Source organism: Cimex lectularius, unplaced genomic scaffold, assembly GCF_000648675.2.
Source record: "Cimex lectularius strain Harlan isolate CLEC.00 unplaced genomic scaffold, Clec_2.1 scaffold368, whole genome shotgun sequence".
NCBI lineage: Eukaryota > Metazoa > Arthropoda > Insecta > Hemiptera > Cimicidae > Cimex > Cimex lectularius.
The window spans coordinates 133,443-158,178 of record NW_019392899.1 but is presented as its reverse complement, the minus strand read 5'-3'; the positions used below and the strand labels follow the sequence as shown (position 1 = coordinate 158,178).

General features: G+C 31.5%; 3 protein-coding genes across 20 annotated transcripts in view; 2 read left to right on the top strand and 1 right to left on the bottom strand.

Moving 5' to 3' along the window:
* The window catches only part of LOC106672073 (endothelin-converting enzyme 1-like), a 34,987-nt gene extending 28,046 nt beyond the window's left edge, over positions 1-6,941 (top strand). For all 3 annotated transcript variants that reach the window (XM_014403199.2, XM_014403200.2, XM_024229222.1), the window contains exons 4-16: positions 536-684; positions 763-825; positions 890-1,084; positions 1,146-1,273; positions 1,334-1,437; positions 2,584-2,705; positions 2,775-2,873; positions 2,936-3,117; positions 3,180-3,296; positions 5,364-5,559; positions 5,648-5,743; positions 5,835-5,911; positions 5,988-6,941. In XM_014403199.2, the coding sequence (XP_014258685.1) occupies positions 536-684; positions 763-825; positions 890-1,084; positions 1,146-1,273; positions 1,334-1,437; positions 2,584-2,705; positions 2,775-2,873; positions 2,936-3,117; positions 3,180-3,296; positions 5,364-5,559; positions 5,648-5,743; positions 5,835-5,911; positions 5,988-6,081 (1,622 nt within the window). In that variant the 3' untranslated portion in view covers positions 6,082-6,941. The remainder of the gene's footprint in view (positions 1-535; positions 685-762; positions 826-889; positions 1,085-1,145; positions 1,274-1,333; positions 1,438-2,583; positions 2,706-2,774; positions 2,874-2,935; positions 3,118-3,179; positions 3,297-5,363; positions 5,560-5,647; positions 5,744-5,834; positions 5,912-5,987) is intronic.
* Positions 6,942-8,490: 1,549 nt separating this feature from the next.
* Positions 8,491-9,444, top strand: LOC106672067 (biogenesis of lysosome-related organelles complex 1 subunit 1). Its single transcript, XM_014403174.2, has 4 exons — positions 8,491-8,648; positions 8,755-8,827; positions 8,885-9,102; positions 9,163-9,444. Exons 1-4 carry the CDS (start codon positions 8,588-8,590, stop codon positions 9,183-9,185), a joined length of 375 nt encoding a protein of 124 aa, XP_014258660.1. The 5' UTR covers positions 8,491-8,587; the 3' UTR covers positions 9,186-9,444.
* A 3,559-nt stretch (positions 9,445-13,003) lies between these two features.
* LOC106672072 overlaps positions 13,004-24,736 on the bottom strand; it is a 100,315-nt gene continuing 88,582 nt past the window's right edge. For 13 of the 16 annotated variants that reach the window (XM_024229212.1, XM_014403186.2, XM_024229218.1 and 10 more), the window contains 4 exons: positions 20,560-20,705; positions 20,277-20,383; positions 19,922-20,143; positions 13,004-15,722 (listed from right to left, as the gene is read on the bottom strand). In XM_024229212.1, the coding sequence (XP_024084980.1) occupies positions 15,483-15,722; positions 19,922-20,143; positions 20,277-20,383; positions 20,560-20,705 (715 nt within the window). In that variant the 3' untranslated portion in view covers positions 13,004-15,482. Of the gene's footprint in view, positions 15,723-19,379; positions 19,487-19,921; positions 20,144-20,276; positions 20,384-20,559; positions 20,706-24,736 lie in introns of all 16 variants that reach the window. The other 3 variants (XM_024229217.1, XM_024229219.1, XM_024229220.1) reach the window with 2 other exon arrangements.

Genomic DNA, 24,736 nt, shown 5'->3' with positions numbered 1-24,736 from the left:
ATCAGCTTTTTAACAACAATACAACTTACGTACTTGTGTCTGATACATAACGATGAATAAAAGAGGTACAATGAAATGGAAAAAATAAAGGTAGAGTAGGTAGGGATATGAATTAATTAGACAGCCACTAGGCCTCCTGCATCTTGGCCGGAGTAGACCTATTGTGCTTCTCAATTGTTTAGGCAATAAGCAAAGCTGATATTCATTTTTAGCAACCTTCCCCCACCAAAAAAATAAATTAAAAAAAATATTGACTCATAGCTGATTTTGACATATAAGAGTTTAACGACAGTCAATGATCTAATCTTCTAAGGAGAAGGATAGAGTCAACTGCACTGAACTAAGGAACTAGGAAAGTACAATAAGACAGAAATCTGAAGTGCATAGAGGTGAAAGTCTCTGCGCTTTTTTCTCCATTCGACTTATAAAATTACATAAAACTTATGAATCCACTGATTTGCAAACCTAAACTTCTGCATTAAAATTTGTAGTACTAAACTGTTGTTACTGTTACATTTTATTTATTCATTTTTAGGTGGATGGAATGTATTAAAAGACTTTTTTATACACAGCTGGGATCACAAGAAAGCCCTGAAAACGCTTCACTCTAAATACAATGTACAGCCATTTTTCAAGATAGATATAGTACCAGATCCACAAAATCCTATTGAGGGTATAATTCAGGTATTATTTTATTTTTAATATCTATTTGAGATTTAACAGCAATGAAAATTAAATTTTTCTAATGGTATAAATTCACAGATATCTCCAGGTAATTTGGGTCTACCTGACAAGAGTTACTACGATCGGCATTCAGAAGACAAAGTACAACATTATCAATATGAAAAAAAATTAAGAATTTTATTACATAAGTATTGACTTTTTTCAGATTGTTATGGCATACAAAACATTTTTAAGAGACATAGCGATCACACTTGGTGCTACAAGTGACGATGCATCGTTTTTCAGCAACAATATGTTCGGTTTTGAAAAACGGCTCGCCGAACGTTTTCCATCTAGGCTGCCTGAAAGGCAAGCGCATTACAGGGCGACAATAGGCAAACTTGAAGATATCGCACAATCGGTATTATGTCAATTTACATTGAACTTTAATTTAATTTTAACAATGTGAAATTTTTCATTAGGTGCCGATATTTGATGTATTAATATCGATGTTTCCTGAAGCGAGACTAAATAAAAAATCAGAAGTTGTAGTCATAGCCTCTGATTACCTGGTAAATGTTTCACTGATATTTGCCAGTACAGACAGAAGGTATATTTTTGTTTATTGTATAAAAAGCTAAATAAAAATTATTAACACTTTTTCTTATAGTTTAATGAATGACTTTATGATGCTGAAATTTGCTGTTGGCTACCTTGCATATTTGTCTAAGCCAATCAGAAATATTCTTAAGGAGTTTAATCAACAGCTTTATGGTAAGAAGATGCACTTAATATGCACTGTTGTCTTGTGTCCTCAATTCCCCCCCTACTTGGGTAGTCTATGTTTATTTTATTTATTTATTTTTTTTAAATCTACGCTCCAATGTTCCTCATTCAGGTCTTGCCTGAAGGTAAAATAATATTCTTTGAAAATTTTGAATTTACCTTTGGCTACTCCAGTCCCCAAATGGTGGTTTAAAAAGATGTAAAAAAAGTCCATGTAATTTTTTTTTCCGTAGTTGTGGGTTTGAGTCCTGCTCGTGGCACTAATTTTTCAACACAATCATACTTTGCATAAACAATAATAAAACAATTAAAATTAAATTTAAGTTTTTCATGCTGAATGGGTTTAGTTAATTTACCCTATTTTGGAAACTAGGACCCTTTTACTTGTTACTTCACTTTTTCTTGACTTCACTTTTATATAATCCTTATCATTTTTTATTATAATTCATAACTTATTTATCGATTCACTCATACTTTATGTGTTTGTTTTAATAAAAAAAGTTTTATGCTAAATTTAACTAGCAAAGATTTACAATAATTACTTGCAAAAAGAATATATATGATATGAAAGCGTTTTTTACAAATGCTTTTTTTATTATAATTTCTTTTACAATGTAATAGAAAATTAATGTATAGTGAATCAACATTTCAATTAATACAACGGAATTTTCTTTGTTGTTATCGTCATTTGTATACTGAATTTTCATTTCCTTTGTTCAATAAAATGCATCTCTCCACTAATTGAGACGTTTTCTGCAAGAAATGAGTTTTCATGGTATAAAAAAAGTGGCACTTATATTCATTTTATCCAGTAGCACATTTAATAGCAGCATCTCTTTTTTATTAAGATTCTGTAAAATTTCAGAAATATGTTTTTTCTAATTTTTTCTACAATTTGTTTTAAGTTATATACAATAAGGCAATATTTTAAGCTGATATTTTTATTAATTCTGAACCAAAGCATACTTGTAATATAATGTAAAAAAAAAAAAAAAAAAAAAAAGAGATATGGCATTTTTTCTTGCATGGGTAAATAGGACCAACTAAAATATACATATATATATGCAATGACAGCAGTACGAGCATTAAAGAATAAAAATAAATGAGAATTTATGTTATATTTATAATTAATAGGTATAAAGGAGTTGAAACCTAGATGGGAGATGTGTGTTGAAACACTTCAAAAGTTTGTTGGATTCGGTCTAGAGGCAATGTTTGAAAAGTCTGATCCTGATGTTACAAAAAAAGTAACTGTTGTAAGTAGATTTTTGGTTTTAAAACTATGATGTTTTCTTATGATTCTTAACATTTATGTGCATTATTAGGTAAATGATATATTCCAACAAATTAGATCCACAATAAAAGAAGCGATTGAAAATTCTAACAACTTGCCGGCCCATATTAAAGATCATTTCTTAGATAAAGTATGATTTATAATGTAATTTTATGTTTATGTTATATATGTATTCAATAAATTTTTCTTTAGCTGAACAACATTAAGATCCAAGTTGGCTTAGATCCATCAATGAGACATAAAGACTACTACAAGGTCTATTACTCCGAACTGGTCTCAGTGAAAGATGATTTCTTTCAAAATGTTTTGTACGGGGTGAGCTTCTTGTTGAAAAAACAACAAGAACGCCTTTCCAACCTTGCAGATGAACACAAGTACATGAATTTAATGGTTTTGACTATTGTTCCTACATAAATTAATAACAAATCAATTTTAGGTGGGTGGATGTAGTTTCAGATGGTCAACTGAGAGTCACGTACATACCAGAAAGTAACCAAGTAGTCGTACCCATTGCATTATTATCACCACCTTATTTCCATCCATACTATCCAATGTAAGTATTGAAGGATGATATTAATTTTTTGATGTTAGGTTATATTTTACTGTAAAAATTATTTGAATTTTGTTTTTAAAGAAATAACCTCATATCACATGGCAAAGTTCCATTTAACTCTTGTACTTTGTTTGATATATTGAGGTAATAGAATATAGACATTGTACCACTTGCTACAGCTTAAAAGTTTTTGCAGCAAGGATTAACTTGTCTAACAGTTTAAAAAAAATATATTTATATTTTTAATTAGGAGGAGTCTACAGATGTGGGATCACCACTTTTAATTAATGTTTTTTTAAAACCAAATTAGGTAAAAAAAATATAATACAAATGGTGCGATCCATATGCAAAACGAACATTTTAACATTTTAATTCGTGTAGGTATCAACTGTTCATAATTGCCTAATCTAACTATTGAAGTACATAATCTATTATGGAGGGGTATCAGTTGCCGCAATGGTTTAGGCGCTCCTTACTGAAAGGTAAAGGTCCGTCCCGGATTTAAATCCTGTGGCCATGCATTCGAACCTGACATAATTACAGATGGGTTTTTTTCAAAAACACCCTGAGGGTTCATATAACCTCGTTGTTATGTGCATATATATAATTTTTGTAAAATTTGTGTTTACATTTTTAAGAAAATTTTTTAAATTTTTGCCTCCAATTTTCTCAAGAATGTTTACATAATGTTATAATAAATTAGAAATGGTGTTAGAACCATATAAACTTCACGGAATTCCTCAAATTTGCTAAATTTTAGATTTAGCTTCTTCTTGTAAAAGGTATGAGATATGTTTCTTAAAGAAAATAGAACGAGGTAAGTCTTTTCCTCAGAAACTACCATTATCCCACTTTAGACTATTGCCTCATTACTTTTAAAGAAATTCGAGAAATTATCAATTTAAAAAATATAATAAAATAAAAAATAATAAATCACCAGGGCTAAACAATATCCAACACATTTTGATAAAAAAAATAAAAGCCATTGTATTCCTCACAAATCTGTTCAACAAATATCACATTAGGTTACTTCGCAATTCTCTGGAAAACTTCTAACGTGTTTCTGATTCTGAAGCTAGCAAAATTACGTAGTGATCCAAACAGCTACAAGCCGATTAGTTTGCTTAGCACACTAAGTGAAGTGTTCGAAAAAATACTGTTAGCTAGGGTCAATCGTCATTTGGATGTCCACCAGATTATCCAGTATGAGCAGTTTATGTTCCGGTTAGGACTATCCACTACTGCCCAATTAGTTAGTGTTGTTGATGACATAACCAACGAAAGCACACTGGTTTGGTTTTGATGGACATTGATGAGTTTAACACTGGCACACTGAAGTGACAAGCAGGCTGACAGACTACAGATTTCCCTATACCTCAGTAAAATTACTCAACCATATTTATATAATAGGAAATTTTGAATCTCTTGACTCAACCCTGACTCAAAATTGTGACACATCTGCTGGTGTCCCACAGGGATCTATTTTAGGACATGTTCTTTTTTTCTTATATTTATTAATGCCAAGACCTAACGATTGTAAACTGGCCTTGTACACTTGTAAGCTGATGACATTGCTACCCACACTTCATCCTGGAGAGTGGATACAATAACCAACATACTTACAAAGGCCATCTATTGACAGGTTCTGTAACAAATGGATGATTAAATAAATCATACAAAAACGGAGGCTATCCTTTTTACAAAGTGCACATTCACAGGTCATATTTAGGGGCGGAATAATACTAGACAGTAAGCTTTCACCACCCATGTAAGGGATAGGTTTTGCCTACTTGACTGGAAAGTCTTGGTTTTTGTAACTTTTTTGTATATATAATCTAATTTAATACAATCTTTAAAATGATTTTCTTTTATTAAAAATTAATTATNAATAATAAATTCACAACCATATATTCTTTCTCGGTTCGCAGAATCCATTGGAAAAAGCTAGAACACTTGTTTAATATTTTTTGACTTAGTATCACCAAATAAATCATTAAAATTTCCCATTAAAGCCTTTTCATGTAAGACAATTCAAATTGACAAAATAATTATTCCCTATTATTACAGGAATATTCTATATGGAGGACTGGGTACAGAAATTGGACTTGCTATAATTTTAAGCATTACCGGGCGTGGGTTGTTCCATGCAGGGGATGGAATGATGCTTCCTCCAGATCACCCATTGCACAACCGGACGCACGAATGTTTTATCCACCACCCCAGTGTCACGCCTCATTTAGAAGCTATTAAATATACCTATATGGTGTGTAATATGTGTACTTTTGACATTTATCTTATTCTAATTCTAATTTTATTTTAAGAAAGACAGTTCATACTTCATATTGTTTCAGGCTCTGAGAAATACTCTGGCAAGGATGAAACATGTTCACCAACCAGGGATGGAAAATTTAGAGGACAGCGATATTTTCTTTCTGTCTTATGCTCAGGTAATTTATTTAGCTAATCAGTAAAATGAATAAGAAAATACTCAAAGACAGAAAATGTGTTTTTCTTGAATTAACAAGTATTTTATTTTAGTCTATCTGCACAATGAAAACTCAAGAACAAGCCGATGTTGATTTTAGAGCGCAACACAAATTCGGTGACATTCGCCTGTAAGTTTATTCATCTTTGTCTTTTTTTTTTTTACAATGGTAATTAATTAATAATGATTAATCCATATATTTTTAGGTTAGACTTGCTGATGACAAAATCGAAGGAATACTCCAATACATTTTCTTGTGATAGAGTACTGCGGAGAGACAGTTGTGATACTCTTATTTGATTGTGTGACTGCCCTTATCCTACTACTGAAATAAAAGTCCATCCAAAATGTCTTAACCCTTTTGATTATCTATTTATCTAAAAATACCATTTTTTCTTCATTTTACATTACTTTTTGTTGTGTAGTATATTTTGCTCTATATCCTTACTCTGAATGAGTTTTTCACCATTATTTAATTGTTAAAGTCATGTGATAAAAATATTTGTTTTTCTTCCTGTAGATTTTTTATAAAATTTCATTTTAAGGTTGTGTAAATTTTATTTTAGATTTAAGCCTACTTTATATTTGGTATAATTATGTTAAAATTTAAAAAAAAATCTCCATTTAGGATTACTTGCAGTTGGATCATCCAAGGATTCCTTATCCAATTTTCAAGTGCCATAATCCTAAAAATATATCTATTAACTTATTCTTGTATATTATAAAATATTTATATGGATTGATGTTGTTTTAAATAAAATGTGATTTAATGAATGTTCAGTTTCAGTATCTATATTAAAAACAATCTTTCTGGATACTTGAGATTAGTTTGTTTTTAGGCTTAGAATGCTTCCTCTTTTCAATTCTTTTTATTTTATATTCCTACTTTTGCTTAAGTTGAATTGCTTTTGGGTTGCTGTTCATTTGACAACTGTGTTCCTCATAATTATCATGTTTCTATAAACCATGACTATACATAAATAAATATAAAATACTCTCTTTCCATGACATTTGTGTAGTGTTGACTGTTTTAAGATTGTAAGATAAACACTCTAATATAATTGTGACCTTAATATTTTTATCAAATGTATAAATGTTTCCTCACTTTGAATGTATATTTTGAATAATGTGGTTCAGAATAAAAACGGAAATATATGGAATATTGGTTTTCATTTACTTCTGCCCTTATATTTTCCTATTTCACAATGATTTTAAAACAAAAATTTCATTCAAATATTCACACTTCATATGTTGAACTGTAGATATATAACCTAACAATTATCCTATGCTTAATCCAAATCATTTCTAAAATAATCTAATTCAACTGGTCCAGTGTATAGAATTAAAACTTGGAATTAATAGTATACAATACTAAAAATCTAATTATTTTATTTAGCTAGGAAATAATAGTTCGTAAAGAACTACTGAATATATCTATTTGTGGGAACTTCTAAATAAGGTTATGAACTATTTTATGGAGTCAGTTAATATTAGAAGGAAGAAAGTCTTTGATTATGGATTGTAACTTCGATATTTAGGTGAGAAGTGATAAACGGAATTGATTCTATTATTGATTAATTGTTAAATAAACAGAAAATCAAAATAAACAAGAGATGAAGGTGAGTAGTAGATAAGGAAGGAATATTATGTGAATTACAAGGAATTTTTAATTTGAAGGAGATGAATTTGAACCATTTATTTGAACTTGTCATTAAGAATATTTTTCACAGAAAAGAAAATTCAAAATTAGAATGGAAAAACAAGGGAGCAGTAGAGTTCTTTAAAGGTTTTTACTGAAATTATAAGCATTATGAGATGAAGCCTAGCAACTTAAGATTTCTTTACTACTATGTGTAGTGAAAAGGACATATTGGGCTGAAAAACGTCTCCTCAATCTTTAATTATAATTGATGTATAAAACAATGTATCAATATTATAAGAACAGAATTGTTTTAGAGCCTCGGTAGAAAGACATTACATAGGTTTTTAAACTATTTATAGTCAAACTTATATAACCTTTTGTTTCAAGTGTTAGTTGTATCGACCACAATTTAACTGAAGCATATTCTGGATCTTGATATGGTCTGGATGAAGAAAAACCTTCAACTGCTAAGCTTTTGACCTGCCGTCCTTGGTAATAATGTTGAAACTCAGTTAGTCTTTGAAGAAAGTTGGAACTACCTAATAAAACCTTAATTATGACAATGTGTAGGTATATTTAAGATTGTTTTGCCCGTGATGATGACTTTAAAATATGTGGAATTGCATTTGTTTCTTCAACTAGATCATACCAAGCTCCAGTATATAATGTTTTTACTGTTTAATGTAACTCTGTTTTCAAATATTTTCAAAATTGTATATCTAATTGAATATTACTTCAGTTTAAAATATTATGAACTCTAGTTGTAAAAAGAATTATTTAAACAAATAAATAAATAATTATTCAATAAATAAATTATATACATTAAAAAGTCATATACATAAGACAAAATCTTTTAACTTAGAATATCTACATTAGGTTAAATGGTATTTATTATTTATCAAACTCGTTTTATTATAATTAAATGTTTTTTAAAGGCAAAAATTATCATATCATGCATGCTGAATGGCCCATAGTGATTGAAGGCCATTTAATAATATAGAAAAATAGCATAAAAACAGGGAAAAATTGTATGTTTTGTTTAAGATGATGTTGTTGGCTACCCTAGCTTATAACAGTATACTGTATGCTGTAATTGTGGTCTTTCTCTTTTATGATAACGTTCTAATAACATAAAATATTTGAAAGCGTTGTTTTTAGTTAAAGATGCTGTCCTCTTTGGTTATAGAACACCATTCCAAGCAAATGGTGAGAAAAGAAATACAAGGTAATAAAATCTTTCCGATTACTTTTTAACATTCTCCTTTTTGGATACCTTTGTTGGTTTATTTTCTTTATATTTAAGTTAAATTCAATTTGTTTGTATTGACCAGAGGAGAAAAGGAAAGAAGCACTTGCAGCAGCAAATGATCTAACGCAAGCTCTTGTCGACCATTTGAACGTTGGGTAATTGTGTTAAATATAATTCCTTTTATAAACGGACTAAATATCTATGATCAATAGCGTCGCTCAGGCGTATCTGAACCAAAAGCGGTTGGACTCGGAGGCCAAACACCTGCACCAGAATGCGGCCAAGTTTGCTGCGAATACTCAACAATGGTTGAGCCTTGTAGAAGGCTTCAGCAGTGCCCTTAAAGAGCTTGGCGACGTCGAAAACTGGGCACAGACAATTGAAAACGATATGAAAACTATAACGTGCGCATTGGAATATGCTTATAAAGGTAAATGAAATTTTCGAGATATTCATTATATCTTTAAAGCTTAAAATATTGTTTTTACAGCCAACCAGGAATTACCGTCCTGACCCGCCTTTGATAAGGAAAACGAATGAAGTTAATTTGAAACTTTTATATTATGGTATTAAATCAATAATTATAATTGAATAGTTTTGGGGATTACAGATCATAATAACAAATCAAATAATAAGCACAAAAGGTTAAAATAGTCAACTTCAGTATGTAATACTACAAATTTCATTGTGAAATAATATGACTGCACCTTTTTAAAAGAATTGTAATGTCTTGTATTCAGTTAATAAAATAATTATCTATATTTCAATTAAATCCTCATATTTGATTTCCTATCTATTATTAGCATTAATATTATACTATTTATTGTACAGTATGTTATATGTATAAATATATATTGTTTTTATATAACCAAACCATTGTTGTCAGTTTATTACAGGATATGTCAAAATATCCAGTGACTCTTGTTATCTCAGGTGGATACATAAAAGCATACCACAGTTAACGAGAACTGCAGATAAAAAGAAACACCTCAAATTTTAGGCTTTGGAGCATATTCTTCCTTCTGCATACCAACCAGTATTTTGTTGCCTATCGTCACTGTTATGTATGAACTTATGTACATAAACATTTTAATGATTTTTTTTTTCAATAAGGATGCAAATACATTATTCAATTTAATGTTAGTTTAACCACATTCCCACTCTCCTTTAGAACAAAGCTGGGGGGGACACAGATGAGTGAAAGCATGTATCACGAGATCTTCTGTATGTAAAAAAAATAAATTGTGTACTTTATCTTTCAATGATGTTGCATTTTCCATCAGAAAAACTGTTTGTAATTTGGTTGTACTGATCATTTTGTACTCTAGGTAATCTCACAAAACATGTAATAGGTGAATTAAAATTGACATGTAGGGGTTTCATTTAGTTTGATGTTTGCATGAGTATAGTCGTATGATGAAACCGATGAGGCATTAATTTTTTCTCCCTAAACAACTTCTCTGATAGAGCAGTTTGGTGTTGCAAAAAGTCAGCACTGTGGAAAAACTGCTAAGATTTTTTATTATAAACATTTTCTCCATACATTCAGCATCCCCAATTGTCATTTGCAAGGGTATGACAAAACCCCATTTGTAAGTATGTATAAACCAGGACCTTTACCTTTCAGTGATGAGTTGCTGTGTCTGTTGCAGCCACTGATGCCTCGCTATAGTTTACCTTGAAACCTCATTTGACCCTCTTTTCCTATTTACCCTCAGACTCTATTTCAACTAACAATAAGTACATAAAGTAATTGATTGTCCTTTACTGGAATCAACGGAACACCTAACTGACATCTTCTCTCATAGAAAAGAGATTCTTCATGACCAAAACCCTACTGTAGACTAATGTCATCTATTAAATCCAACCACTTGGGAAATTTACCTGGAACGGGTGCATTCTTCTTTGCAGTTTCTCATATAGAAAGATTTGAACCACAAAGGTTCTTTCTTTAATTTTGGAATTAGAAGTGAAAATAAATTATTTCACAAAGACCTGTATTGATTTTTTAAAGTAAGAGAATAAGGTTAAAGTTCAAGTTAAAAAAAGAAAGAAGAAAAAAAAGCCTCTTTGTGAGTTTGTGCACTACCGTTGGTCTATTTTTTTTTTTTTTTTTTCGCGGCCACCGACGCCCCCTTGTCTCCATTATTATCTAGAACTTGTTAAGCTTAAGGCTATCAGATACAAATTCAATTCGATGCTTACAGGATGAAATATCACTGGCATACTGTAGTGTGCAATCTGCCCTTGAACAATGGTTAGAAACCAGTTGGTGACCTAACAGCATATTGGATTTCAATGCCCACTCAGCAAGATGGGGATATGCCAGAACTAGTGCTATGGGGACATTTTGGACACCAACCCAGTTGAGGTAGTAGAAAACTAGGAACAAGGCCCACCTTTATTTCTCACAGGGGTTGTACAAATTGTCCAGATTTAATTAATTTTAGTTCATACTTTAGTGAGAAATGAGATAAAGCATTCACTGGTTGAAGCCTTCTCTTCTGTACAGCTCTGTATACAGAAATACTCACTTCTTTACATTTTGCCAAGTGTTATATGTAAGGGTGATTCCAGATACTGACCTAATTCTAGAAACTCAATTGTTTCATTGACATTTGACAAAACAATCGTTAAAGGAGGAGATATCCGATTAGCATTTGGTTTGCCTAATCTACAACTTTCATAACCTTTATTGGTAATGGCTTTTATTAAATCCCTGATCTCCCAAGATTCTTTCTTCCAGCTTGATTGAATTAATTGCTTATGCATTAAAACGAATGACATTGATCTTCCGACACTAACGAGTGGACTAAAGTCTATTTATTACTAAATTAGCAATTAAAATTAATTAATAGATGGTCTCATTTAAACAGTTTTAATAATTAAAATGTATTAAAAAGTAGATATTAAAAAATACATAAAAATTAAAAATGTACATCTCTGTCAAATACCTTAAAAAGGAAACTGGCGGCAAAGCTATTGGGCGACCTTCTGCTGCACACACTGCACTGGAGAGATGCTGTGGTTTGCTTTAGGATGGACACCAGGCACAGCCACCTATATAAGCTGATGTGTAGGAAATAAATTGTATTTTCCACAATAGTTTGTGGAATAGGTTACCTATCGTGGAAAAGATAATTTATTTCTTACCCATCATCTTATTATGGAGGTCTAAAAAATCAGGATGGACACCATAAAAAGCCTATATAAAGCATTTGTTCAGAATCAGATAGCCTATATGCCAGCTGTCCAGCCAAGGTCAGGCAAAGTTTTACATGGACACTCACCATTTAAGATGGCGTCCTTCGTCTTCTACAGTCATGCTGGCTAATCCAAGGTAAGAAAATTTCAAAGTATTCAATATACTACTGTACAGAAAATCTTTTATCAAGAACCAACCTTTTTCCAATACAAAATTATTGCAATTTTTTTAAAAATATTGTAAGTTTTTTCCACCATTGTGGTTCAATCGTTAATAAAAATACTTCAATTATGCCACGGTTTGCATACAAATGGAATAAAGGAGAAGTCGAAATGGGAAGTTTGTGGCATGGGCGATCGAAGTCACGGAAGCTCAAGTGGTTGGGGCAGCGGCATATTGAGCTGAAGGTCGTGGGTTTGCTTGTGACACTGATTTTTCATTTCACAAAAATTGTGTATTATTTTTGAGTATATGTATAATATAAGAATAACATGATAAATATAATAAAAAGTTTTTTTGGGCATTGACTTTATTGTCTTTAGCCATGCTAATAATATTTTTATTGGTCATGCAGTCACAAATTACAACCAGTTCATATAACAAAATTGACCAAAGCCTGACAAACGTTGAATTTTTCTGTACATATTAAAAATATGTAATTATAAGGTTTTTCAATTTTACATCGGTCTATCGTATGAAAAAGTCTTTCTCAACTTTTTTTAAATTAAATACATTAATTATTTAAATCATTGGTAATGTGTTTGTTCTGTCCATCAATGTATATTGAATGCTTATATTTTGCTTTTACTTTCTTTTTCTCTTTTTTAATTTTCAAATTGAAAATTGATAGTTTATTATTTTTGTATCATGCATTAATTCTGCAAATAATGCAATAATGCAAATAAACCTCCAGCAGATCGTAATGGGACATGTAAATTACTCGGTAAATAAAAATGCATACTAAACATAAAATAAAAAAAAATAGTATTGTTACTATTACTTTAACAAATTAAAAACTCACTAATATGTTCAAAATAAATTATAATTACATGTTTAAAGATTATGGGTGTATTGCATAATTGGAGCGTGTTCAATTTATGGATAGGAACTGGAAAAAGGCAAATAGTTCGTTTTGATATTTGCATTTATTTTTAGTTTACAAAGTTTATATTTAATTGATATATTGTTACCACAAGTTATTAGTTACATTTCACTACATTTTATAGAGTGATAGTATTTTTTTTAAGAATTAAAACTGAAAAACGTTGTGTATCCATTTTCATTACAGATTAAATTGAAGTAATGTAAATGGCCACCACTTTATCATAATGTCCATGAAATGATTTACAGTGGCTGCGTATTAAAAAAAAAAGTTAAAATACAGTTGGTGCAAAAACTGTCCTAATGCCTAGTTAGTTTTATCAGTATTTTTGAAAAATAGCATTAACAGATGGAAACTAGTAGTATATTATATCAAATAGTTGTATTATTATTAGTTTTTAAATAAAGTTTTACATTTAATAGGCACTTTTAAAAAAGATAGTGTAAAGTGCAAAGCTAAAATTTACAAGGAAGTGGTCACTCTTCTCGACAACGTTTTTTTTACTCCTTTCTCAGACTTTCAATACGCTTAAAGGGTTGGGTGGGCATTCACTGATCAATTTCACTGAAAGAATCTAGTATCGGGGAGGGATTCGACTAAGGCATAGAAATTGACTCTCATAAATCTTCATTAATATTATAGTTAAAGCTTTGTTTTGTTAATGATTTCTTAACAAACATTAGATATGTAGAATAACGCATGTACATTTATAATGTGGACTTTTTAAAACTTGAAATCAATTTTATGGAGGTGACTTTACCCCTTTAAATTGATTCCCCTTCACACTTCATTAAACTACAATGGAATATATATATTTAAAAAGGAAAGTTTTTTTACAATAATATTTAAGGCTAATAAAAATAGTATTGTCTTCCTGCATTTTTATTAACATTCTACTTTGATTTCACCATCCATAAGTATGCAAATATGCAAACGCAAATATTTAAAATACTGAGAGTTCACAGTATTGGTCCCACACAGTGGAGATAGCACCTTGGGTGTAAATTCTACAGTAGTGTATTTCACTGACAAGTTAAGTGAATTTAAAGTAATTGTAAATATTTACCACATAAGTTATGAATCTGTAAGAAGAACAAATTATAATTTGTGTTTGTGAAAAAAAGTAAGACTATCACACAATTCCATCCTAAGATATATAAAATATTATTATAGTATAAAGACAAATCAGGGAAAATCGCATTAATTTTTTATTTATTTATAGTAGTTTGGAAGCCTTTTTTTAACATGTAAACGTTGAATTTAAAATGCAAATCTGTACAATTACCTAGTTTTTCATTTTTGATCAATTCAATTTTATCAATTGAGTATTTAACATGACGAAAATATCATTAATCCCTCCCCTTTTCAAGATTTCTTTTGTGCTGCATTTTAGGAAGAAGAGCGCGCATAGATTAGAAAATGTTTGGTTATTATTTCCATTGTATAAAATTACATAAATTGTTTGTAAGTATTAATTTTTTTTCATTCAAATCAGAGGATTGAGTAGAAATACAACTATCAATATGAAGATCAATATGAATTGGTCTTTAAAATATCCTTTAGTAGTATTTTTGAATAAGTGAAAAATGACTACCCTGCTAGTCCATTAATGGTCCTAACTAACTTTTTCAGATTAATCCCTTAGTCTGTTTTGGTCTTTATTAAGTAGAAAAAAGAGTGAGTATTAATTCCAGAGATTACCATTACCTATCACATGATCTCAAGTTGGAAACACAAAAAATTGTCATACGTATTGCTAGGGATGTGTTGTTAATATTGATTATTTCTTAAAATATAAAGTAATAAAATAGCTAGTTAAATCACACATTTTTTACAGACAGCAGTTACCATTAATATTCACATAAATTAGGCACAATTATTTAAAATAGAGTAATTAGAGTTTAATTTACATAACAACCTTGATATTCAAGTATTAACAGTATACTAGCTTTATGATTAAAGAAATAGGGAAGTTTTTTAAAATTTCTTTTCACAATATATGTAATTTTCTTGAAAAGCAATATGAAAATGAAAACTTTTTAAGTTCTTGGAACTGACACATTAATGACTGATGAACTACCCGTGTACTATTTTGAAAGTTTGTAAACAGTAATTTTTTAAAATTGTTTAAAGATAATTTTCATAGAAACTTTATTTTTTCTACTATTTTGTTTTCTAGTCTTAGTTGTATATTCGATTTGATAATTTGAGTAACAATACGCTAAAAGTGAATTAAAAAACGTGCTACCACTTTGGTCACTAAACTAAACAATTTTCTCCTTTATTTATAATAATTCCACGTTTTGCTTTATAAGAAATTGACTGTATTTTTCTTAAATTTTTAAAATATTCTTTTTGTCAGGTTTCACATTCGTTGTTCCCCCTAAAATCTCACCAGCTGTGTCGTTCATTTGTACAAAGAGAAAATTATATACAATTCTGAAATCGAGGGGAGAGAACACTTGGGAAGTAAGATAAAACATATAAAATTTCAATTTAACGTTTATATTCTTGGATCCCTGCCGAAACACTTGAGGTTAGCGATTGGTAGCGATGCAGGCAAATGATCAGCGCTCTTTGACTTGCTGGCCGTCAGTTGATGAGCCGATGAAAAGAGCGGTTCTGTCTGTTCGCTTCTCAATCCTGCTGGTTCAATGTAGACGGCTGAGTTTGTTCGGGATCTTGTGGCAAGGAGTCTTCTTGAGCTTCCAAGCCAATCGTCTGGCACTCGAGCCAGCTGTCGCTGTAATCAAATCAATCGTTTAGAAATGTATTAAATGATGAACGAAAATTCACATGAAGGATGAATTAGAGAACAGCAAATGTTGAACAAAAAACAAATAGCCTACTAACAGAGTTAAACATAACAATTTTCCATGTAATTTCTATGACATATGACATATTAGACGAATGATGTGCTTAACAAACGTGTACTACAAATTATGTAACAAACGTGTAGGACAAATGAATGCTAAGTTGTTGATCCATTACTTATTTCCTGATTTTACAATGGATTAATAAGATAACAATTTTCTTGTTATTATAGCGAGCCATTTGTACACATGAAAATATATGCCCTTTAATTTTACTCATTTTCTTAACATAATTTAACTTAGATATTTATTAAATCATAATTATTATCATAAAGTACCAATTACAAATATTGTGTACTTTTTAAATGAAACAATGGTTTTTATATAAATATTAGTTAAATCACATTGAACAAAATGACAGATCCTCTTTATAACTATACAATTCTATAAAGTTAACAGCCTGAATTTATTGGATCAAAAACTAGAGTAAGTGACAATATTAAGGCTGGTTTTTTTTTCATGTAAATAAATATGAAAATCTGTATGTGAGAATACATTAAGAAAACAATTGTAAATATTCCAATCAGCTTAATTCAACTTAATTTTCAAGAAGTTGGTAATTTAAATAAATTGTGCAATTTGCGATATAATTGTTTTAAAAGATAATTTATTACTTGCAGATCTGTTAAATTTAAATGTATGAACACTACAAAAAATTCTCTATGCAAATATTTACAATCTGACCTGTGAACCAATTAACTTAATGAAAATCTCTTAACCTTTTAAGGCAAGTGCAATTTAAATTGTTTAATCGATTGTAAATTTAAAAAATCTTTCGGGTAATTAACATTCTTGAACAAAGTCAAATTCTTTTTGTTGCGCAACTATTTTGTCTCTCCTGTGAAGTCTATACATTGGGTGCAGAGCAATGCAAAAGCAAGGGGATTTTAGTTCTTATGGAAGATGACAGCAGGTCATGAAAATTTGTAAGTTTGTCAGGTTCTAATGCAGAGCCGCTAAATTCGAACCTGGGACTTTACCTTACAGGTGAGCACTGTATCAATACCTAAACTGCTTGCAGCTCCTGATGTCCCCCATTAGTATTTATTAAACTAGCTATTGCGCTCTTGATTATTGTGTACAAGTATGACTCAGTGAGGAATGAGGACATTGATAATGCAATATGAATGCATAAAGTGGAAACAAGACCAGCATTGTGTGGCATTTTAAAAGAGCACTCAGAGGCTAATCTAAGGGTAAAATTGTGGGAAGAAGTGTCTGAAATTTTTCAGACTATCTGGGCCTTGGGGACTCTCTACAGAGGCAAAAACTTAGTGAAATCAGATTTTTCTGTATTGCCATAATATAGACCCTTGAGGGGTCATGAAGCATTTTGCAAAATAGTACAGTGACAGTGAATGTAGCCTGAGTTTGAATCACCAGAATGTGCAGTGGACAAAATTCATGCTATTTCTTCTGCCTACATCAAGCCTTTTTCATTATTTGAGGCTGACATCTGCCTATTGTTGACAAACTATTGTGGGTAGTAATTTTTTTTTTGAAGGTTTGAGAGATTTTTTTATTTCAAGAAGCAAAATATGCCTCCAACCAAAAAACGTGCTGGATTGCCTTCTGGATCATTAGGCATTGTTCTGTCATTGGGTATATCCAGAAGGTTGCACTGCATCATTTACATATTCAAATGATTGGGACCGCAGTAGCCGAAGGTTAGGGCATCCGATTCATATTTTCCACACCAGCGGTCCTGGGTTCAAATCCCGACATATTCTATGTATTTTTAATTGTGAATAATATGGAGAAAGTATTGTGAAGTGGTTTTGACCCCTCATCTGATACCTAATGGTAGTTGGATGTTAAGCCCTCCAGCATGACAGGAATTACTTTACTTTTACTTTATTAAAATTATTGAGGACAGCAGAAACACCTGCGCAATTACAGAAAAAACTAGTTTTTCTGACATCAAAGCAGATTTTCTATCAATTAGCCAAGAGTTTAGTGGTATACAGTTAAGCTACTGCTGTCTCTAACAAATACTTTTTAGTAATAATCATGTGAAGGGCATGGTTGATAGGTGGCTCGCAGAAGGATCAAACTGAATCGGAGTTTGTCATACATGGTTGACAGAAGTCAATTATTTTTGAGCTAAAGCTGTGTGGCATGAAGAGAAAGGTTGTTCAATGAATCCTACTAATTAAAGGGTACCATTCCTTGACTCCATATGAGTGAGTAAGAATGCCATTTGATATGAGAATTTTGATTGAGTAGGACTGCAAATCTCTGAGCCTCCTATTTGATTTTTCGAGGAAACAAGAATATTTCTGTACATAGGTAGTTTGCATTTCAAGTAAATTTATTATTGTCTATATATAAAGTTTGGTGATGTTTTAATTATTTCATGAGAACGTATTTAAATGCATATATTGTCATTGAGGAACGTCAAGTACTCAATTAGATTAGGTATTGTATGTGTATAATTTATACATGTGTAAAAGGTGATTGAGGATTATCTAGTACTCTATCGCCCTACTTGAGGTGAAAGTTATGTAAATAAGAAAGAATTTATTTAATAATAAGATGAGTATTTAAAATTGCATGTGTTGGGGCTGAAATGACCTTGTGGTTGAGCCTAACCCCGGATCACCAAAACACCATGGGTGATTTTCACAGCTTGGCACGAGAAACAATAGGCAGGGGTTCTCCACATATGTGGCCAGAATGGAACCTATATAGATAAATTTAAAAAATAATAATCACATAGAATTGTTTAAAACTGATAATCCTGATATAAAGAAAATCAACTCTCTTCGGGAAACAGTTACTCATTATGTGTGTCCTCTTTTAAATTGAAGCAACAGGAGAGCGACAGAGACAAAACAGTTTTTCAACAAAAAAGTTGGTTATGCATGTCTACCCTTATCACATTTTTTATTGTTGAAATCAATAAAGGTGGATATAATTGTCTATTTTTTTCAGTCAAAGATTTATTTAACCAAGGGTTTTTAATTAAGAACACACATTTGGAATGGTAGAGAATTTTTGTTAGATTACCTTAAATTTTTTAAAATTTATTTGACACTATTTCACAGTTCATAAAACATATTGATTAAGATATGTGCTCCTGGTTTTGTACATCGTGCTGTAAATTGCAGTGTATCGATTGCCAAAGTTAAACTGCTTTTTTGAATATATTTTGTTCTACATAAGCATCTAAATCATGCAGCACTTATGGTTTGAACATTTGTCAACCGCTGCATGCTGAAACTAAGGCCACTAAAACCACTCTAGTGCTACATAATTCCAGGATTATACAAGGTGGCTACACAAAATCCTTCCTTCTACAAACAGTTAAGTTTATAAAGCTCTGGTGAAAAATTTATCATGTGCTCTAAGCTAAGTGCTAAGCCAGAGTATCTACAATTGCTGTTCGGCCTGTCTTAGGCAGCTAAATTCTTACTTAGAGAGAGATCTTGCCGTTTTGAAAATATTCATTAGGAAGTAAGGAAGTTAGAGATTTATTTTGCCCCTAAGTCTGACCGAATAGAGGAAGGTTTGGTGTATTATCTTACGGGACTCAGGTGTCTGCCCTGTGGAGAAGAGCGAACCTGCAGTTGCAGTCTCTTGGGTGGTGTTGAGGTCTTGGAGGGGAGCTGAACACCAGGCAGCAGCTAGAACTCTGTACCCACAGTCAAAACAAAAAAGAAGTTTTTAAACTTGGCGTGCCCCCCTTTTAATTAAATTCATTTCTGTTTTGGTTTCTTCTGCAGTTGTAAATCATTTAAACAGTAGATCCATAAAATACTTCACAAAACTCAGTGAATGAAGATTATTTAGAAAATAGGTGCACTCAAGATGCTGATGCATGAAGCTGGTTTCCTGCTTTTCATTTCTTTTAATAAAAAAAAAGTATATATAAAAATACAAATATGCTAACATAATATATTTGTTTCTGCACTTTATTTATTTATTTATTTTTTTTTTTTGTGGAATGCCAGGCATTTTTTCTAGTTTAAATTTACATTGGCAGTTTATACAACTTAAAAGCTAAGAGAAATTGTAATTAAAAAGATCAAAGCTTATAGGAAAATATTGCAAGGCAACTAATACAGACCTGTGAACAGCAGAAGCCGGTAGAACCTGTTGCTTGGCAGGATGTTCCTTGATGCTGACAGCTCCCTGGTACTTTGAGCTGGGTGTCCTTGTAATCAGGCTGATATGGCAGAAGCATTCTTATTTTCCCCCACCGGTTGAAGAACAGAATTATTGCGCCTACCCATGCCAAAAGCACAAGGCACACTATTCCAATTTCAATGCCTCTCACTTCTCCCATAGTCTGAAACAACAAAACCTGCAGATTTTGGAAACAGAGTTGTTTTACGATAGTTGAAATTTTTCTAGAGTAGTCATAGTTCATTATGCTGTTAAATTCAGTGATAAATTATGAAAATTGCTTATTTTTTGATTACCTGATTGAAATTTGGCTGGCCAGGATAAGGTGGAGGTGGTTTTATAGCTTTATTCGCAGGTGGAGGCCCACCTGTGATATGAACTTCAGTAACGGGATTTGGTCCCACTAAAATAAAATTTCGATTAACAAATTACAGTTATACAAACAATCAGCAATTATGTTAGGGAAATTAAGAAATCTTAGCTAATACCAAAAGCCCTTATCATATATTTCATAAAACAACTTTTATTATTAACTTTCTTTCTTATTATTAACTGTCAATTTATTTCTGGTTTACTCACTTTGGGTACTGAACAAAATTGGCCGACTTCTGAATTTGACACCGTTTACTACTGCCGTTATCGTCAGTTGATATTGGGTGTTTTCTTTCAGATCTCGCACGACAACTGAATTCGAAGAACCTGCCACTGGCTTCACTACTCTGTAACTAAGAATATAACCCTTAATAATAGTGATAATTGAACTAATATTTGTGGAATTGAATATTAGGATTTGTTTTCTTTATTTCAATTATTCACATTTTTACTTTTGTCTGTTCTCCTATGTTTCTGAAACATGGATTTTCAGATTTTTAGGTTTAAAAGAATTTGCATTTTTTTCTTTTAAAATCATTTAGCAGACAAAAATCCTTGATGGTAATTATTTTACCATGTGCTAAAATCTGGTAAATTTATTTTTCTTCATGGGGCTTCTTTCTTCATTCTTATTAATGCAACTTCATAATAGACTTATGAAGATTTATACTCAAAATTTTATCCTTTATTTATTTTTTTGCTAGTTTTAAAACAACCAATATTTTTGTTTTAAAACTTTAAATTTATTGATGAGTTTCTCATTTTACAAAATTAACAATTTTTTGCCTCATAACTTGGAACTTTGCATTGGATTTTTAAGTCCAGAATTGGTGTATTTTAATATATTCATTGATTGCATTATTAGTGGATTTAGTGTAATTATCTTGATTTTTGTAAAAAAAAATTAATATTTTAAACATGACTTCCCAGACGTTTTGATTTTGGACTTAACACAGTTTTCACTACTTTTTAAAAGGATAGTTCCTACTCACAGTTTTCACTGGAATTACAGATATAACACCATGAAATAAATAAACTAGTATTCCATAATTGCCAAGATAGCTTGGCAAAAAATAAAAATTAAACAAATAAATAAAATGTAATATATAAAATAAATTTTATTCTAACCAAGGGTATGAACTTCACTTTAATATGTTTCATGTTAATTAGATAGTGTTTGTTATGAGATGGAAAAAAAAAATAATTGAGAGATATATGTACGTGTAAACATTGGACTTTTCCTATTAAAAAACAACTTTTCTCCATAACCTATACAATTTTCATTGAAATTGAGGTCATATCTAAATTCTAGATTACATTATCTAAATAATGAATCATCTACTGAACACTTTCATTTCAGGGACAACTCTGTAAAACTATAAAATTTAAACATTGGATGATCTTCGAAAAATTTCAAAAATTCAATACGATGTGACAAAACTTTGTAGTGATTAGTGGATATCGTTCATTTAATATGCTTTAAATTGATATTATTGGAAGGGATAGGGATAGGGATAAGAGAGGCGGCCACAAGGCCTACTACACCTCAACCTAAATAGATCTATTTTGCTCCTCTGTTAATCTTTGCCAGCGGTTCCTTGGTGTAGGATCTTGCTTGTGGTTTTTCTTGTCCTAGTTGCAAGAACCTGCACCTACATAGACCTTCGCAGAAACATAAAATGTGTCTGCGGTCTCCTCTAGCAGTATCTGCACAGTGTTTCTTCTGTCTGTACTCCTATCCAGTGCATGTGCTTTCTTACGTGGCAGTGCCCTGTCAGGAGTCCAACCAGAATCCTGGTTTAGTTGCGGTTACCTTCCAGTAGTTCTTTTGTAAGTTTTGCGGATGGTCCTTCTATGAATCTCGTGTGCCCCATACCTGTGGTATTGTCCCATCAGGTTTTGGACATTAAGGATTCATTTTAAGATGTATCCTCTTTTGTGGCAGGCTGCTAGGCTGCAGGAGGGTTCTGGGCCCATAGAGTCCATGTTGGCTCCCTTTTTGTCCAATGTGTCAACCTTTTTGTGCCTCTATGCCCCGAATGTCCAGGGACCCATGCCAGGGTCAGGTCGTTAGTGTCGCTGACTCCATGCATTTCCAAACACTCTTTGCCTTCACCTCGCATGAGGTTAAGGCCCTGAGAGCTGTCTGGCTGTCAGAGAAAATGACTATCTTTCGGGAATGTATTCCTGGCCTTTTTATTTCTCTGGCACACTGTACAATTGCTATGATTTCAGACAGGAAAACTGTGGCATACTTTCCTAGGTTTACTGTCAGTTCGGTCTTGGGGTTCATCCCAAAGACCCCAGCTCCTGTACCCTTGTCGGTTTTGGAGCTGTCAGTATACCAGTAGGAATTTGCCTTTAGTGGTGTTCCCTTGGCCTATTCTTCCCGTTCTGGTATCAGTTCTTGGTGAAGTTATACTTTGGAGTAGTGGCATACCTCAAATGGCATCTGCCTGTATCTCCTCCTTCAGTTTCCAGTGTTTATTCACATGGCCTATCCTAGCAGATGGTTGTCCATTTATGATCCTGTGGGCTGCTGCTCTGGCTTCTCCTTGGATTAAAATGTGAAGTGGTGGGAGGTTTAACAAAACTTCCAGGGCCGCAGTTGGCGTTGTGCTCATGGCACCAGTGACACTGAGACACGCTTGTCTTTGAGTGCCACTTAGCGGATGCTTTGGTTGGCGGTTTATTGCTTTGGCCTGAACAGTTTTGGTCCACCATACCACTGACCCATATGTCAACATTGGTCTTACGACACAGGTGTATAACCATAGGGTCACTATTATTGGTATATTTTTTTCGAGGAGTATGGTAGATCAAACTCCCCAAAAAGACATGTATAGGAAAATCAAGGTGTTAAGGGAATGGAAAAATTTAATCTGTATTGTTTATTATATAAGAAACTGAGTACTACAGATTAAAATCAAAATAAAGATTGACTTTTTGTAAACAAAATATAAAAATTACACAGACATGTAAAAGCTTCGCTACAAAAATTATCTTGTTTGAATAGTAATTATAAAATTATTGCTTTTTATTGTTAGTTTTTTTAGGGCTGTTTTATTATCCTTAAAATAAAAAACTATCCACTAAAGCTGGGTTAGGACTTAAAGATACCTATACAAATTCCAACCTCTTAAATTTTTATAGGTTTGTGCCAGCGAAACGAATATCAATTGGACTGAGAGGGTTCAGTAGATAACTCATTCTTTAGACGATTTAACCTATATTTTAAATACGACCTCAATTTCATTGAAAAATGTTTTTGTGATAGGCATAAGTTTTTGAAAAAATTAAAAAAATTTATCTTCACAATGGAATGAGTTAAAAAACACATTTTTGTGCTATTCTATAATAATAGTAATAATAATAATAGCTTTATGGAAAAGCCATTTTAACAATATTGGTTAATTTAAAACAATACATTTTTGCAGCCTCAAAACATATCAAGTTCAGAAACATTTGAACAAAATTATTCCGAAATCGTGAGATGCGGTCTGGTGTGATGTAGGTTTCAGAAAAACATTTTCTTTATCGTGCCAACAGAATAATTATCGATTAATGGTCACTAATAATCACCACATATTGAACAAATTAAGATTCATGAGGTTAACAGCTCGACATGCCCATTCAAGAGCTACATAGAAAAGAAATTTAGTTTTTTTAAACCTACCTAAAACATATCAACATGTATGGTCGTTTTTTAAGCATTCAGGTTTCTAGTGATATAGATTTATCACGAGTTTTAATCACTAAGGTTTTGAAAACTTATTTGAAAGTTAACCTCTAGATAATTTAAAAATTTATTTTAAATATATGTATTTTAGCTTATCTGTTTGGTATATATCTATTTTTATGCAAAGACAGTTGAGAAGAAAAATTAGTGAAACAAGCGGGATTCGAACCCACAACCCTCGGCTGAAGGCCATGTGTTCAAATTCCACTTGTGACCTCAATTTTCCTTCTCAACTCTCTTTGCATAAAAATTGAAAATAATAATTTATAATAAACAGAAAACTCATTAAATAATTATATATCTATAGGATGATGACAAGACCAGGGAACAATATTAAAGGATGGACCTTGCCATATTGGAGTATAACACCTTTAAACTTAAGTTATTAAATTCTACAGAATTCCTTTTTAAGAAGTTTTTATTCCTTACATGTTCAATATGTTCCTCAAAACTAAATTTAAAAGTTTTAAGAGGCAGCAAGGTCTTTAATGGATTTAACAGATTATAAGCTATTTTCCCAGAGTTTAAAGACAAATTTAATAGATGTAGTTTACCATTTATGTACATAGCACATATTTTAAAATTTAGGTGCAAGCCATTTACTTCACAGCAGTGTTTTAAATTATTCATTTTGTTTTGAATATT